Source organism: Malania oleifera, chromosome 5 (genome assembly GCF_029873635.1).
Source record: "Malania oleifera isolate guangnan ecotype guangnan chromosome 5, ASM2987363v1, whole genome shotgun sequence".
In the NCBI taxonomy this organism is placed as follows: Eukaryota; Viridiplantae; Streptophyta; class Magnoliopsida; order Santalales; family Ximeniaceae; genus Malania; species Malania oleifera.
Genome location: NC_080421.1, coordinates 19,855,293 through 19,871,113, shown reverse-complemented (window position 1 = coordinate 19,871,113; position 15,821 = coordinate 19,855,293). Strand labels below are relative to the sequence as shown.

The 15,821-nt window shown below is 37.8% G+C and overlaps 1 protein-coding gene across 1 annotated transcript in view; it reads left to right on the top strand.

The window, feature by feature from the left end:
* The window catches only part of LOC131155476 (triacylglycerol lipase 1), a 53,654-nt gene extending 39,258 nt beyond the window's left edge, over window positions 1-14,396 (top strand). Inside the window, exons 8-9 of the mRNA XM_058108642.1 lie at window positions 12,181-12,276; window positions 13,900-14,396. Of these exons, the coding sequence (XP_057964625.1) occupies window positions 12,181-12,276; window positions 13,900-14,225 (422 nt within the window). The 3' untranslated portion in view covers window positions 14,226-14,396. The remainder of the gene's footprint in view (window positions 1-12,180; window positions 12,277-13,899) is intronic.
* The last annotated feature ends 1,425 nt before the right edge of the window (window positions 14,397-15,821 follow it).

The following is a 15,821-nucleotide window of genomic DNA, read 5'->3' as shown; positions in this document are numbered from 1 at the left end:
ACCCGCCTCTTGTTCTCTTCCCTCCTGACCTTTGTGAAGACTTCTCGGGTTGAAGGGAGAGGTCGCTGGCCAAGGATCCGTCCCCTCACGTTGTCGAGCTCTCGATTCAGGCCGGCAAGAAACTCGAAGACCCTCTCGTTTTCGAGCCTCCTTCGGTATCGGGTGCTGTCGCCGGAGCACTCCCACTCCTCGTTGATGCTTAGATCGAGCTCCTGCCAGAGATGAGTCATCTCCATGAAATACTCGGTAAAACCTCTCTCACCTTGCCTCGTCTGCCACAATCGGGTCTTGATGTCGAAGATTTGTGAGTAGCTTTTGACATCGGAGTACGTCTCACGTACGGCTTCCCAGACTTCCTTCGCCGTCGGCAAGAACAAGTAAATTTTTCCGATCGATGGTTGCGTTGAGTTGACGAGCCAAGCCGTGACCATGGAGTTTTCGGACCTCCATCTTTGCAAGGCTACAGCGTCGAAAGGGTTTGGTTTCCTCCGCTCACCAGTAAGATAACCAAGCTTCCCTTTTCCCTCAATCACCAGTTTCATGGACTGAGTCCATTCACGGAAATTTTTTCCGTTTAGTTTTTCCAATGAGAGTGGGAAGACTATGTTATCCAGTCCACTTGTACCCCCACTGGACGTAACCTTTGAGCCACCGGTGATGTTTGCAGAGGAGGTAGAGCCTCCGCTGTTAGCCATCGTTTAGCTGGGTTTGAGAAACCCTAGCTTTGATACCATGAAAGAAGAAACGATTGGAAAAAATATTTTCTTCATTGATTTGTTCTTATGTACAATCCAATATATAATATGATTACCTATTCTAAACAAGGAAACAATTTCCTACTGAATAATATCAAATCCCCCGTAATTACCCACTTTCCTAATTTGTATTTTATTTACAAAGATATTCGAGATTGGTATTTTAACAATACTATTGCTGCATGTGGAAAGGTAAAGAACATGAGTAAGAAGGTACTCTTTTCTCCAATGCCCAACTAGTGTTTAATGGGTGGAGCAATGGAATAAAGTTGTTTTTTGTTGGAAGGCTCTTGCGAAGGGCCTTCTTGATTTGTTGGATGAGGGACAAGTGTCCAATGCCACTAATGGTGTACTTTCCCAATAAGAGAATTCCACCAAGGGGATAGGCGTCGCAAGATGGTTGGGCCAAGTGGTTTCATGAGAATGGACCACATTAAGGATGTACATAATCTACTTTAATATGAATTATTGACAATGTGGGTTGATTAGGTGCCAATTAGGGATTCATTGATTGGATTAGAGTTTGATGTGTCAAATGGGCTTAGCTAAGGGTTTCATTTTAGAGGGTTGCATTAGTTGAGCTTGGTATGAGAAATTAAGGTACAACTGAGTCCTAGTTTTAAAATTGAAATTTCATTGGGCCTCATTTAGAGAATTGGTATGCAATCGAGTTCAATTAAAATTTAGGTTCAATTGGGCCTTAATTTGAGAATCGAGGCTCAGTTGCGCCCTGATTTGGGATTTTGAGCTTGGATGGGGTTTGCATTGGAATTTTCAAATTGAATTGAAATTGAGGTTCAAGTTTGGTGCCTAACGTGAAGGTTCATTGGATGGAATTGGGTTGAATTTGGAGTGAAATACAAATGTCATGTTGCAATTGAAGATCGACTATGCTCAATTTGAAAGTAAGGGTGAAATTGAAGTTCAATTGGGCAATTGTGATTTCTAATTGGTGCAATTTTTGGGCAATTCACATTTGAGATTGCAATTAGGGTTTCAATTGTGACCATTAGTGTTTTAATTAGGTTGTTTTAAGGTTAGAGGTTCAATTTTAGTTTGATCCGGCAATTTAGGGTCTCAATAGGGTCCAATTGAATTCGATTTAGTGTGACAATTTAGGGTTTCAATTGCGTTCAATTTGGTTCGATGTGACAATTCAAGATTTCAATTGTTTTCAATGTGGCTCGATTTTGTGATCTAAGGCTTTAATTCGGTTAAGTTTGGTTTTATGTGGGATTGGGTTTTAATTGGAGAGATGGGGTGATATGATTTGGTAAATAAATATCGTGGTTGAAAGGATATCGCTTTTTTGCTTTCGATGAGATGGGAGGGAGAGAGATGGGGTGCAATGTTTTGGAAGAGAGGAAACCCCTCTGAGCACCACAATTTTCACATCACTTTCATTCATTCTTTTTTTTTTTTGGTAAACTTTCTGAATTTGGATAGGAAAATGTATTTGTGGCCCAAAAAATAACATGAAAGGGCAATGTATAAATTATTTAAGAAAAACTCAGAAAACACCCCCCCTTTTTTTTCTTTTTTCAATTTTTTGTTTTGAAGTCATTTTGAAAACATGTGCAAGATTGAGTAAAATAGGTAAAAACCTTATGAGAGTTATGGTGCATTCCCAAGAGGGAGGTGAATTGGGTATTTAAAAATTCTTCCTAGGTCAATTTATCCCTATTTTAATTTCACAATCAGTATAACCCAACTTAGGGTCTTTCTAAACAAGCATGAATCCCACAAATAATAATGTATGCAAATATTTAAAATAATTATAACATTCCGCACAAATTGAACATAAGCATACAAGTGCAGAAAGTAAAGTGCGGAAATTAAATAGAGTAGGGAAGAGGGAGCGCAAGCACAAAGTTTTTAACGAGGTTCGGCAACTCTCGCCTATGTCCTCGCCTTGGGCAAACCACCCAAGGATTTCACTATCCACTCCTTAAAACTAGGACGGAGCTTCCCATTACAATCCACTTCTTACCAGGGTGAAGTTTCCCTTTACAATCTGGTGCTTACACGAGACGTAGCTACCTCTTTACAATCCGCTGCTTACACGACGCGTAGCTACCTTTTCCTACAAGTAAATACAAATGATATGGAATTTTGCATACAAGTAAAATGCTTCTCAAATAAGCTGATTTGTACAAATAAAATTCTTAATGCACTCTCAAATGATTTTCAAATGAAGCTTAGTAGAGTATGATAAAACCTCTCAAAAATATTTTGCAATTAATTGAGTGAGAGAATGGAAAATGATTTTCTTTTCTAATGACCTTTGATAAATCAAGAAGCCTCTCAAGCAATTAATATATGACTTAAAATATGCTCAAGACTTTTTGTAATACTCAACAAATTTTTTTTCCAAAAATGATATTTCAAAGAAAGAGTAGGAGAGTGAATTTCTTCAAGATTGACCTTTGAAAGGCATCAAATGGCCAAAAGGCTTTCAAACAATATATATTGGTATAATAAATATATGCTCAAGCTCAAGCTTTGCTTGTAAACCCCAAAAATAATTCCCTCAAAAAGATTTTCAAGAAGAAGAGTAGGAGAAATAAACTTTGATCTTAAAAAATGGAGTATAAAATATTTTTGGTAAAGAGAGAATATGCAAGAATGCTCCCAAATGGTTTTTCTAATATTTTTAAAGTGGTTTAGGCTTGTATTTATAGGGAAAAGCCATTACTAACTGTTTTATGGCCATTGGGGTATTAAAATATAATTTAAATTGAAAACTAGCCGTTTTTCAGCCGTTGGGGCGCTTTTTGCACGGACACCCTTCGGTTTTTCAGACATAAATTTTTCTATACAACTCCAAATTAGATGTTCTTAGTATCAACAGAAAGTTAAGAGAAAATCTCACAACTTTCATGTTGAACACTTTTTAAGATAAGGAGTTTTCAATAGAGAAAATTGCTCATCAATGAGATGAAAGAAATATGAAGGGAATTTTTCTATTGCGGGCACCCTTCAGTATTTTGAACACTTTTTTTTCTATACAACTCCAAATTGAACGTGCTTGGTGTCAACAGAAAGCTAAGAGTAAATACCACAACTTTTATGTTGAACACGTTTTAAGATAAGGAGTTATTGATAGGCAAAAGTGCTCATCAATGCAACGGAAGAAAAATGAAGGGTTTTTTTTTTCTTTTTTGAAAAAACTTGTTTTGGAAAAATGTTTTCATGAAAAGTTTAGGCCCCTAAGGTCAATCTAAGGTCTTGGTTGAGCTTCAATTTAGATCATATGATATGTATGCACACATTAAAGCTAAATAATTATTACAACTTCGAAAATAATAAATAAAGTCTTCAATTCTTCTGCTCCTCTGATTGTCTATGGAATACGCCTTGGAATATGATCATTGATGTGCATTCAAGGCTTCCATTTCCCATCTATTACCTATGCTTAGAAAAATAAACCTGTTCATGCACTCAGCACACAGATGAGATGCTGTTGTTTGTCATAATCAAAACAGAGATCGGACTCAAAAAGTCAACACCTTAAGTTTGGCTTAGAGGATGTGCTGGCTCATATTGGCTCACATACAAAGTGTTTCTTCTTCTTCTTCTTCTTCTTCTTCTTCTTCTTCTTCTTCTTTTGGGGGGTGGTGGCCTAATTAGGAGGCTATAGTGAATGGTAGGCACATCGGCGAAGGTGTTTCTTTAAGATATTCAAAAGGCTGGTTGACTAAAAGTTCATTTCTTATTCTTCTTTAAGATAATCAAAAGGCCTGGTGGCATAATGGCATCTCTAATCTCCTTCATTCATAAATTGCTTATTCTAGCCATGTATTTGTCTTTGGGGGGGGGGGGGGGATGTATCTTTTCTTCCAACTGCTGCTTTTCTTAAAATTTGGCTGGCACTCTTCTGTCACTATATGTTCTACATTTCTTCCATGATTGGAATGTCCTTTAAGCTATCGAAGGATGAAGTCCTTGCATTTATTGTCTTATTGTATTTTTAAATCCTATTCCATTCTAATCCTTGTTTTGTTCGTAAACACTTGTCCTGAACTTCATATCTTATTACATTCTTAATAGTTGTCTCTTTCAAATCCTTATTCAGTGTTAACTCTAAAACTCTTTTTTGTATGTTCCACATTTTTTCCATGATTGGAATGTCCTCTAACCCATCGAAGGATGAAGTCCTTGCATTTATTGTCTTATTTTATTTTTAGATCCTATTCCATTCTAATCCTTGTTTTGTTTGTAAACACTTGTCGTGAACTTCTTATCTTATTACATTCTTAAATGTTATCTCATTCAAATCCTTTTTCGGTCTTAACTCGATGACTCTTTTTTCTGTCTTTCAAAGCTATGAGTCACCATCTTGCCTAAAGCTGTTATATACCAATGAGGATGCAGAGCTTTTGTCAGAGAAGGGCAACATGCTTTGGTTTACTATTTATCGTATTAGGGGTATTTTGAACATCACACACGCAAACGCGCACTCATTCACATATGAGTTAGCCTTTTTTGCTCTCTGTTCTCTTCTTTTTTCTAACCTTAACTCTCATAATCAAGTTGGACCGTACAGGTTTGTAAAATGGTATCTCAGAGCATGCTACTTGTTAAAATGTCAACCCAGAATATCTTTGTAAATAAAATACAAATTAGGAAAGTGGGTAATTATGGGGGATTTGATATTATTCAATAGGCAATTGTTTCCTTGATTAGAATAGGTTATTGTATTATATATTGGATTGTTCGTAAGAACAAAATTATGAAAGAAATATTTTTTCCCAATCTTTTCTTCTTTCATGGTATCAGAGCTAGGTTTTTTGAAACCCAGCTAAACAATGGCTGACAGTAGAGACGCTACCTCCTCTGCAAACATCACTGGCGATTCAGAGGTTACGTTCGGTGGGAGTACGAATGATAACACAGTCTTTCCACTCTCATTGGAAAAACTAAATAGAAAAAATTTCCGTGAATGGGCTCAGTCCATGAAACTGGTGATTGAGGGAAAAGGAAAGCTTGGTTACCTTACCGGTGAGCGAAGGAAACCAGATCCTTCCGACGTCGTAGCCTTGCAAAGATGGAGGTCTGAAAATTCCATGGTCACGGCTTGGCTTGTCAATTCAATGCAACCAGCAATCGGAAAAATTTATTTGTTTTTGCCGATGGCGAAGGAGGTCTGGGAAGCCGTACGTGAGACGTACTCCGATGGCGAAAGTTTCTCTCAAATCTTCAACATCAAGACCCGTTTGTGGCAGATGAGGCAAGACGAGAGAGGGGTTACCGAGTATTTCATGGAGATGAGTCATCTCTGGTAGGAGCTCGATCTGAGCATCGATGAAGAGTGGGAGTGCTCCGGCGATAGCACGCGATACCGAAGGAGGTTCGAAAACGAGAGGGTCTTCGAGTTTCTTGCCGGCCTGAATTGAGAGCTCGACGACGTGAGGGGATAGATCCTTGGCTGGCGACCTCTCCCTTCAACCCGAGAAGTTTTCGCAGAGGTCAGGCGGGAGGAGAACAGAAGACGGGTAATGTTGCGGCCCCAAAATGAATCCGCTGGGCTGGACCCGGCTGTAAAAAATTAGATGGGCTGCACGCTGGGCTGGATGCCTCAGCTCTTGCATTAAAAGGCCCAGGAGGACCTAGTCAACGATAAAGAGGAAAAATATGGTGTGAACATTGTCGAAAAACAGGTCATTCAAAAAATACCTGCTGGGAGATTCATGGAAAACCGGCAGACTGGAGACCAAGACAATACCACAAAAATCGTGGGTACTAGGCCAACACTGGTGGATCAACTGAAAGACCACAAGGAGAGAACAATGATACCCCATTCGGCAGTGTCTTCAGTCCTGAACAGTTGGATCAGTTATATAAGATGTTTTCCTCAATGCAAACATCGGGTCAGTCCTCCTCTGGTTCTTTGGCTCATCAAGGTAATCATCTGTCAGCTTTAAAAACCACATCTTGTTACAAATGCCCTTGGATAATTGATTCGGGTGCATCCGATCATATGACTGGGTCGTATCAATATTTTTCATCCTACTCCACATATGCCGGGAATTTGAAGGTAAAAATTGCAGATGGATCTCTCTCATTAGTTGTTGGAAAAGGAAGTATTCGCATATCTGATTCCTTAACTTTACAATTAGTCTTACATGTTCCCAAGTTATCCTGCAATCTGTTATCTATTAGTTAGTTAACAAAAGACTCGAATTGTTCCGCTAAATTTGTTTCCTCCTATTGTGTTTTTCAGGACCTATCATCGGGGAAGACGATTGACACTGCTAAAGCGTATGAGGGACTCTACTACTTTGAGGAGGCAAGTTTGAGTGAACTATGTAATACTGCAATTTGTGATTCTGCATCTACTTCTAAAAATAGTGAAATTTTGTTATGGCATTCACGGATGGGTCATCCCAATTTTCAATATTTAAAATGTTTGTTTCCTTCTCTTTGTTCAAATAAAATGGCTTCTGAGTTTCAATGTGAAGTGTGTGAGCTTGCTAAATATCGTCGTACTTCTTTTCCATCATCCATATACAAACCATCTCGCCCATTTGCTATGTTTCACAGTGATGTATGGGGTCCCTCACGTTCCCTAAATCGCACCAATACAAAATGGTTTGTGACCTTTATCGATGACCATACTCGTCTTTGTTGGGTCTACTTACTAAAAGACAAAACTGAAGTTCGATCCATTTTTATCAATTTTCATACCATGATTCGTACACAGTTCCAGACTCATATTCAAATCCTACGTATTGATAATGGTACGGAATATTTCAATACCATCTTGGGAACTTATCTTTAAGATCATGGGATTATTCATCAAAGTTCTTGTGTGGATACCCTTCAACAAAATGGGATTGCTGAATGAAAAAATAGACATATACTTGAAGTAGCCCGGGCTTTAATGTTTACTACCCACATGAAACATTATTTTTGGGGCGATGCCATCTTAACAGCCACACATCTCATTAATCGAATGCTAAGTCGAGCACTCTCATTTGTCACTCCTCTGCAGAAATTTCAGGAAAACTTTCCTACCTCTCGACTCCCTTCTAGTCTCCCACTGAAAATTTTTGGCTGTACTGCGTTTGTTCATATCCATGCACACCATCGTGATAAATTGGATCCTCGTGCCATTAAATGTGTTTTCATTGGTTATTCATCTACCCAAAAAGGCTACAAATGCTATGACCCGGTCTCAAAACGATTGTTTGTTAGTCTTGATATAACCTTTTTTGAAACCACTCCTTATTTCTCAAAGCCCTCTCTTCAGGGGGAGAAATGGAGGAGTGAAGATCGGTTCTTTGATCCGTTTACTATTGAATCTGCCGTTACTCCAGTTACTTCATTCCCTGACCCATTTTTTGAGTCTATTGAGTCTTCCATTACAGTACTTCCTGATTTTCCAAACACAACTGAACACTTACCCTCAGGGGGAGATGCAGGAGAACAAAACAACGTACACATACTGGTTTACTCAAGAAAGCCGAAAACAAAGGAGAAGGAGAATCTCATACCTGAGGCATCAAGAGCGTTGGACTCGGTGATGGCTCCGAACAATCATGATCTGGTAATTGAGTCTTCTTCTGATAATTCTGCACCTGATGATATCAATCTACCTATTGCAATAAAAAAACAAACCAGGTCATGTACTCAATATCCTTGGTCGAAGTACATGTCTTATAAAAGCTTGTCTACAGGATATCGTGCATTTGTCTCTAATCTGGATAGGATGAAAGTACCAAAAAACATTCAGGAAGCTCTAGAAATACTCGAATGGAGAGAGGCAGTCTTGGAAGAAATGCGAGCCCTAGAAAAAAAATGGAACTTGGAAGTTGACAGATCTACCGAAAGGGAAGAAGCCAGTAGGTTGTAAATGGGTTTTCACAGTGAAATGTAAATCTGATGGAATAGTTGAAAGATATAAAGCCAGACTTGTTGCAAAAGGCTTTACACAGACCTATGACATTGACTATACTGAGATATTTGCACCAGTGGCAAACTTAAATACAGTTCGGGTTCTCTTGTCCTTGGCAGCCAATTTAGATTGGCCACTACAACAACTTGATATTAAAAATGCTTTCTTAAATGGAGAATTAGAAGAGGAAGTTTACATGACTATACCACCAGGATTCAGTAGAATAGGTGAAGAAAATAGAGTGTGTAAACTAAAGAAATCGTTATATGGCCTCAAACAATCTCCGAGAGAGTGGTTCGACAGATTCGCAAAGGTACTAAAGAATCAAGGGTATCGACAAGGGCAATCAGACCATACACTATTCTTCCAACAGTCTGAAAGAGGTAAGAAAACAATTTTAATAGTGTATGTTGATGATATAATTCTTATTGGTGATCATACTGTAGAAATGGAGAGATTGAAGAAGGTTCTGGCCACTGAATTTGAAGTTAAAGATTTGGGACAGATGCGGTATTTCCTGGGCATGGAAGTGGCAAGAACAAAAAAGGGGATTAGTGTTTCTCAGCGAAAGTATGTTATTGACCTCCTAGTTGAAACTGACATGCTAGGGTGCAAACCCAGCGAAACCCGGATAGAAACTGTAAAGAGGGTTGAAGATTGTGGAAAACCAGTAGAAAAGGAGAGGTATCAGAGATTGGTTGGCAAACTGATCTACCTATCACATACTAGACCAGATATTGCATTTGCAGTTAGTGTAGTAAGTCAATACATGCATTCACCAAAGGAAGTTCACTTCGATGCCATATACAAGATCCTTAGATATCTCAAGGGATCCCCAGGAAGAGGACTTTTCTTTAAGAAATGTGAAAGTAAGGAAATAGAGATCTTTATAGATGCAGATTGGGCAGGATCAGTGGAAGATAGAAGGTCGACCACAGGATATTGTACATTCGTCTGGGGAAATCTCGTGACTTGGAGAAGCAAAAAACAGAATGTGGTGGCTCGTAGTAGTGCTGAAGCTGAATTCAGGGCAGTCGCTCAAGGGATTTGTGAAGGATTGTGGTTACAAAAACTATTGGAGGAATTACGGGTACCGGTGAACCTTCCTATCAAACTCTACAGTGACAATAAGGCAGCCATTAGCATCTCTCTTAATCCAGTCCAACATGACAGGACTAAACATGTGGAGGTAGACAGACACTTCATCAAAGAAAAAATTTAAGAAAGAAATTATATGTATGACTTATGTACCAACCAAGGAACAAACTGCAGGTATCCTCACTAAAGGCTTGGGACGACAGAGTTTTGATGATCTTATTAGCAAGTTGGAGATAATTAATATTTATGATCCAACTTGAGGGGGAGTGTTAAAATGTCAACCCAGAATATCTTTGTAAATAAAATACAAATTAGGAAAGTGGGTAATTATGGGGGATTTGATATTATTCAATAGGAAATTGTTTCCTTGATTAGAATAGGTTATTGTATTATATATTGGATTGTTCGTAAGAACAAAATTATGAAAGAAATATTTTTTCCCAATCTCTTCTTCTTTCATTATTGTATGAATGGATGCTGTTCATGTCCACGGTTCAATGCTAATGTTTAAAGTTAATATTCCATTTTGGTTGACATGACTTACTTTTGAACTTCTCTCTTCTTTCACTCTTTCCCTGGCCAGCTCATAGATTAGTACCTTCATTTAGCTTGAGAGTTGTTTAGATGTCTCTTGTCTAGCTCTGTTTAGTGTGTGCATCTCTTTGTGGATGCTTTGAGTATTTGTCTATATGCATGTGATGTGAAGAGTTTTGCTCTTGAATGGCTGGCGTAGTCACTATGCAATGGTGGTTCCTGCCTAGCATAAGATAGGGGGTATGAGTTGATGTGTTTTTTGGTTTTTTGGCTGAATGGCTGGTGGACCATAGCCGGTGTTAGATTACCACTTTATCTAAATGCTTAAGCTATTAGGTTGTAGGTCAACAATGCATAGCAAGCCTTAGCACTCCCTTGTGTGCAGCCTGCAGCCTGACTGCAGGTGGAGAGATCATTAAATGATGAATAATGCCCATTACAGGGAATAAGATAATTTTTGACAGCCATTCAATAAATGGCAGCGACAAGGATAGGACCCAAGGCCTCCGGACAACCATGGCTTTAACCATCTTAGATTTTTAGAGCTTGACTAGCTAGGTTGTGGCCCAACAATGTATATCAAGCCTCAGCATGGTCTGAGAAAGAGAAACTGCCGCGGACTATGGGGAGCAGTCTTTTCTTTCTTTTCCTCATTGCCAGTTTTGGTTGTTTGATTAGATTTCTAAAGAAATTTCTCCCTTTATTTCTTCTGCTCTTCCCTAATGGAAATTTGCTTTCTTTTCTAGGCAAAAGGAAGGATTTCTGTACTGTATGAGATGAGCTATTGATGGGTATCACTCCCCGGAAGAACTTCATGTCTACCATAGGCATAGATATAATACAGGGTCTTTATAATCTAGGGTTTTTATGATTTTAAATATTTACAATTATGTACTGGTTTAATGTTTCAGTAATTAGGATTTGATATTATTTCCTAGAGATTGTTTCTGTATTTAGTATTTAGAGAAAGCTTACATAAAGGCTTGATGTGTGAGCATGAGTGGCAGATTGAAATATTGGGCATCAAGCCCTGAATTGAAATTTGTCTTCATTTTTATTCTTGTTTAATTTCCTATTGTTTTTTCTTATTTTCCTGCATCTTTCTCTTGCGCCAATCAGTTCTGCATCAGCTAAACACAAATAATCTGGTCTCCTGCTCTTAAAACCAGCTAACTGAATATATAAAGTGGGGGCATTTTCCCTCTTCTGGACTCTTATTTATCACAATTACACATCGGTCTGCCTGCTGCATTGTACTGTGATTTCTGGATTTTCTACAAAACGAGGGGGGCAGGGGGTGGGGATTGAGAGAGAGAACATTGAAATACTACTTTACACTTCTCAAGAATGATTCCTGGGATTTGTCTGATACTTTACTGTAAAATTGGTAAATGTTCCCCTTCACATCCCTTCTCACCTGGATGTATTAAAGCATGTGAACTAAAATGCTATAAAATCAAGATTGGAACTCAACAATGGTAAATACTGGAGTGATTTGGTTAAGTTTCAGCCACTGACCCTGAAAGTGAGATGGGATCTTCAGATAATTTTGTAAAGTAACTGAATCCTATTCGCCCAATACGGTATTTTTTTCTTATCCTGGATTTGACAAAATGGTTATAAAATCATTAAATTATTAGTAGATGGTTTTGCATCCCTTGGAGGGCACTTTTATTTATGGAATACTAGTTATCTTGATGGTTTGCAATTTGGCTTGTAGCTTGACTTAATAAAAATTCCACAGCTTGCCAGCAAAATGTAAAGCGCCTTCTTCTTCTCTCCCTTTTTTTTTGGGGTGGGGGGGTGGGGGGGGGGGTGATGTTCTGATCTTGTGCTTTTTCTTTTTTCCTGTGTATTGCCATTTATTCTAACTTGTTGATGCCGCAATGTTTGCAGGGAAGAACTGCTGCTTTAACAACTCGCGAACGGACTTCTATCTTGAATATGAGCCTCATCCGTCATCCTCAAAAAATTTGAATCATCTTTTTCAGAGTATGCTTTTCATAGATTTTTTTTGTCCTAGGCCATATTATCAATTTCATGTTCTAGTCTGTCTAATGTGCAGCAACAGTGCTGTGGTTTCAGTTAATATCTATGTATTATGTATTTGTAATCGAAAGCTTGATTCTTTTTTTTCCCTATTTTGAGTGCAATATTGTTTTTTTCCAAAAGGTCATACTATCAACTCAGGGAAACAGCCTCTCCAATTGTGGACGAAAGGTTGCATATAATTAATTGGGGTGACTGGGGAGCATTAGTTTGGTTCACATAGTCCAGTAGACTGAACTAAGAACTTTGGATTGGTTTGGTTCAGTGTCAGAAATTGGTGGTTTGGTATTGATGAAAATGTTAACTGATGCTTTAGAAGGTTGCAGTTTGACACTGTTGAAGTGCCAACCCAATCTGCCATACCATGACATGTATGTAACTTAAATATTTTATTTATTTATTTATATATTTTGAAACGATTGTGTCCGAGACCTTTTGGACACTCAACTAAATATGTCACTTAAATATTATTAAGTATTTTATGAATTGTGTAACTACATGCCATAATTTTATTGGAATATATAAGAAACATTACATTTCCAAGTTCCTTTGTACGCTAGGCTCTTTGTACCTAGTGAACTCCACTAACATTGGGGTTCTTGATTTTAATATTTATGCATTTTTTTTTTTAAATTTAAATTTATTCTTGTTATAATACTTCAACTAGAAGGATAAAAAATACTGACCTCCCTGAGATTTGACAAAAAAATCTAGACCTTCCACAAGGTTTCAAAGTCCTATGAACCATCCTTCACATTTGATTTTTGGACAATTATACTCCCTCCTTGGGCTTGTCTTTTCCTAAATATAAGGGGATGTTCGTTATCTTTTTTCCAAACCTCAGGAAAATCAGCAGGATTTTGGAAACCTCTAGGAAGGTTTGTCTTTTTGTCAAATGTCAAGAAAGTCCTACATATGATTGGACCATTGGAGTGCCTTTAAAATTTTCAATTGCATTTTCGTTTCTGGAATTTTATTTATTCCATAGTTAGCCTTCAAGTTGATATCAAATTAACTCTCTCACATCTGCTTCTTAATGGAACTAGTTTTGCGAACCTTCCAAAAGACTCTTATGCTTAATTTTGAGTATTCCATAGTTAGCCTTCAAGTTGATATCAAATTATCTCTATCTCACATTTGCTTCTTAATGGAACAAGAGTTTTGTGAACCTTCCAAAAGACTCTTATTCTTGAATTCCAATGTACTTATTGTTGGATGCATGACATGACTATTAAATATCTATTTTGCTCCTCTTTTCGATTCTGTGTATAGAAGAGGAATTTGATCGACCATCAGCAATAAACAGGCAGTTAGGCATTGTTTGATATGTTATTATGCCTTTTTATTCTATTTTATATTTTTACTTTGAATTGGGTTATTGATTTATTGACCTTTGTTATCTGATGTACTATTTATTGAAATATTATCTCCGGGAGTTGAGAGTTCTTCCAGACGGTCTATGTTTTGAACATGGTTTTGCTTTTATAGGATCCCCACCGTGCCTCTCTCTCTCTCTCTCTCTCTCTCTCTAATGATCCTGTTTCTAATGGTCTCTTTTATTCCCAGTGATTCGTGAGGGCACTTTTGCCAAGTATAACTACGGACCGTGGAAGAACCTGAAGCAGTATGGCCATCTCAAGCCTCCAAAATTTGATCTTAGCCGCATACCTAAGTCATTGCCACTGTGGATGGGCTATGGTGGCAATGATGCCTTGGCGGACACGACTGATTTGCAGCACACCCTCAGGGAACTGCAGTCCAAGCCAGACTTGCTCTATCTTGAGAACTATGGTCACATAGACTTCCTTCTGAGCGTAAAAGCAAAGCAAGATGTATACAATGATATGATTGAGTTTTTTAGATTATTCGGAATGTCTCGCGAGTCTTACTGACCGCATTTTGCTGTAAGCAAAAATTACAGTTCATGGATGTGCTTGATTGATGTACAGATGCATAAAGTTTTAGTGTGTGCATGTGTACATTTTGTATAGTTTGCATTTCTTCTCCCCAAAGTTGCATCTTACTGTCTAAAGGAATAAATGAAGCTAAATAATTTGGTACTAGTAGTTCTAATACGTAATTTGCATTAACTTTCTGTTTGATTGCTAGGAAACAGTGAGAAATGTTGATGATTGAACCAATTGGTGCTGGCAATGTTCATTGCAACAATACCGTTCGTTGTATAAGCCAGATGCTGCACTCACGTAGCATACCAGAGTTGGGTTGCTCTATGCATGCTGTACAACCAAGAACAGATAATATCTCCTCAGATAGGATAAGCATGCTATTTCAGCGTATAGCCTCTTCATCAAAACAATCTCCTAACAAGTATAAGAAAGATTTCCCAAAGGAGCAAGGGATTATTCATTAAAGGAGCCATAATGGAATTGGCACCATGATTCCATGTCGAATGTGTTTGGGAAATATTAGTCATATAAGAATGATTTAGGTTTAACAATATGAGATGTTCTTATATGACGAAGTCATGAGGTTAAGGGATCAAATTAGATGATATCAGTGTTGGATTTAAGTGTTTAGTATAGGGTAAAATTGTGAAGCCAGAGGGTAAAGTGGACAATATATTATGAAGTTCTGTTTTCGATTTAGTGTGAGGATGCTTAATATTAATTGCTTACCTAGCAATATAGTGAAGTATGTTTGTCATTTAAGAAATCTCATTTATATTTGAAGGTTTCAAATTCTGAGTTTAAAAATTTAGATGTAGATAAAATGTAATATAAAATGTGTTCGAGTGTTTACAAAATTATATACATCTTACTCCTCTTGAAATTGATGCTTTTAAGTATAGTTTGATTAAATTGTTTTGAAATTGTTTTAAAAAATGAAAACAATGGAGTTAAATTTGATGAAGGTTGATTCAAATAGCAATTAGTTATTAAAATGTTAATTATCATTAATTAACATTATTATGATTATTACTATTAAAGAAACACTTATACTTCAACTCTTGTGTCTTCATTGCATAGAGGAAATTAAAAAACAGGTAGCCGCTAGCCATGGCCGCATCGCCTTCGGTAGCTATTATTGGAGGGTTGAGGGGAGGTGTCGACGGTGGTTTACGGGTTGCGGGGAGTGGTTTGGGGGATGATAAGGTCGGAAATGGGGAAGGTTTTGCTAGGGGAAAATCATTTGCGGAAGCATTGAAGAGGCCAATTTCATCTTCGAAATTCAAAATCCTTTTGAGGAAGCCAGAACTGATTAATAGGGAATTAGGTTTTGTTTTCTCGAATGTGGAGATGGAAAAGACTACTAAGGATTTGAAGTTTGCATTGGTGTTTTATTTTTTTTCTGCAAGGCCATCTATTGATGTCCTTTAGAGACATATTATCCAATCTTGGGGTCTTTCTAAAGTTCCAATGATAAGTTTTATCGATAACTATCATGTTTTGTTGCATTTGGTAAATGGAAAGGACTACATTCATGCATGGGCATGAGAAGGAAGATGGGTGGCAGGGTGCCAATTTCTG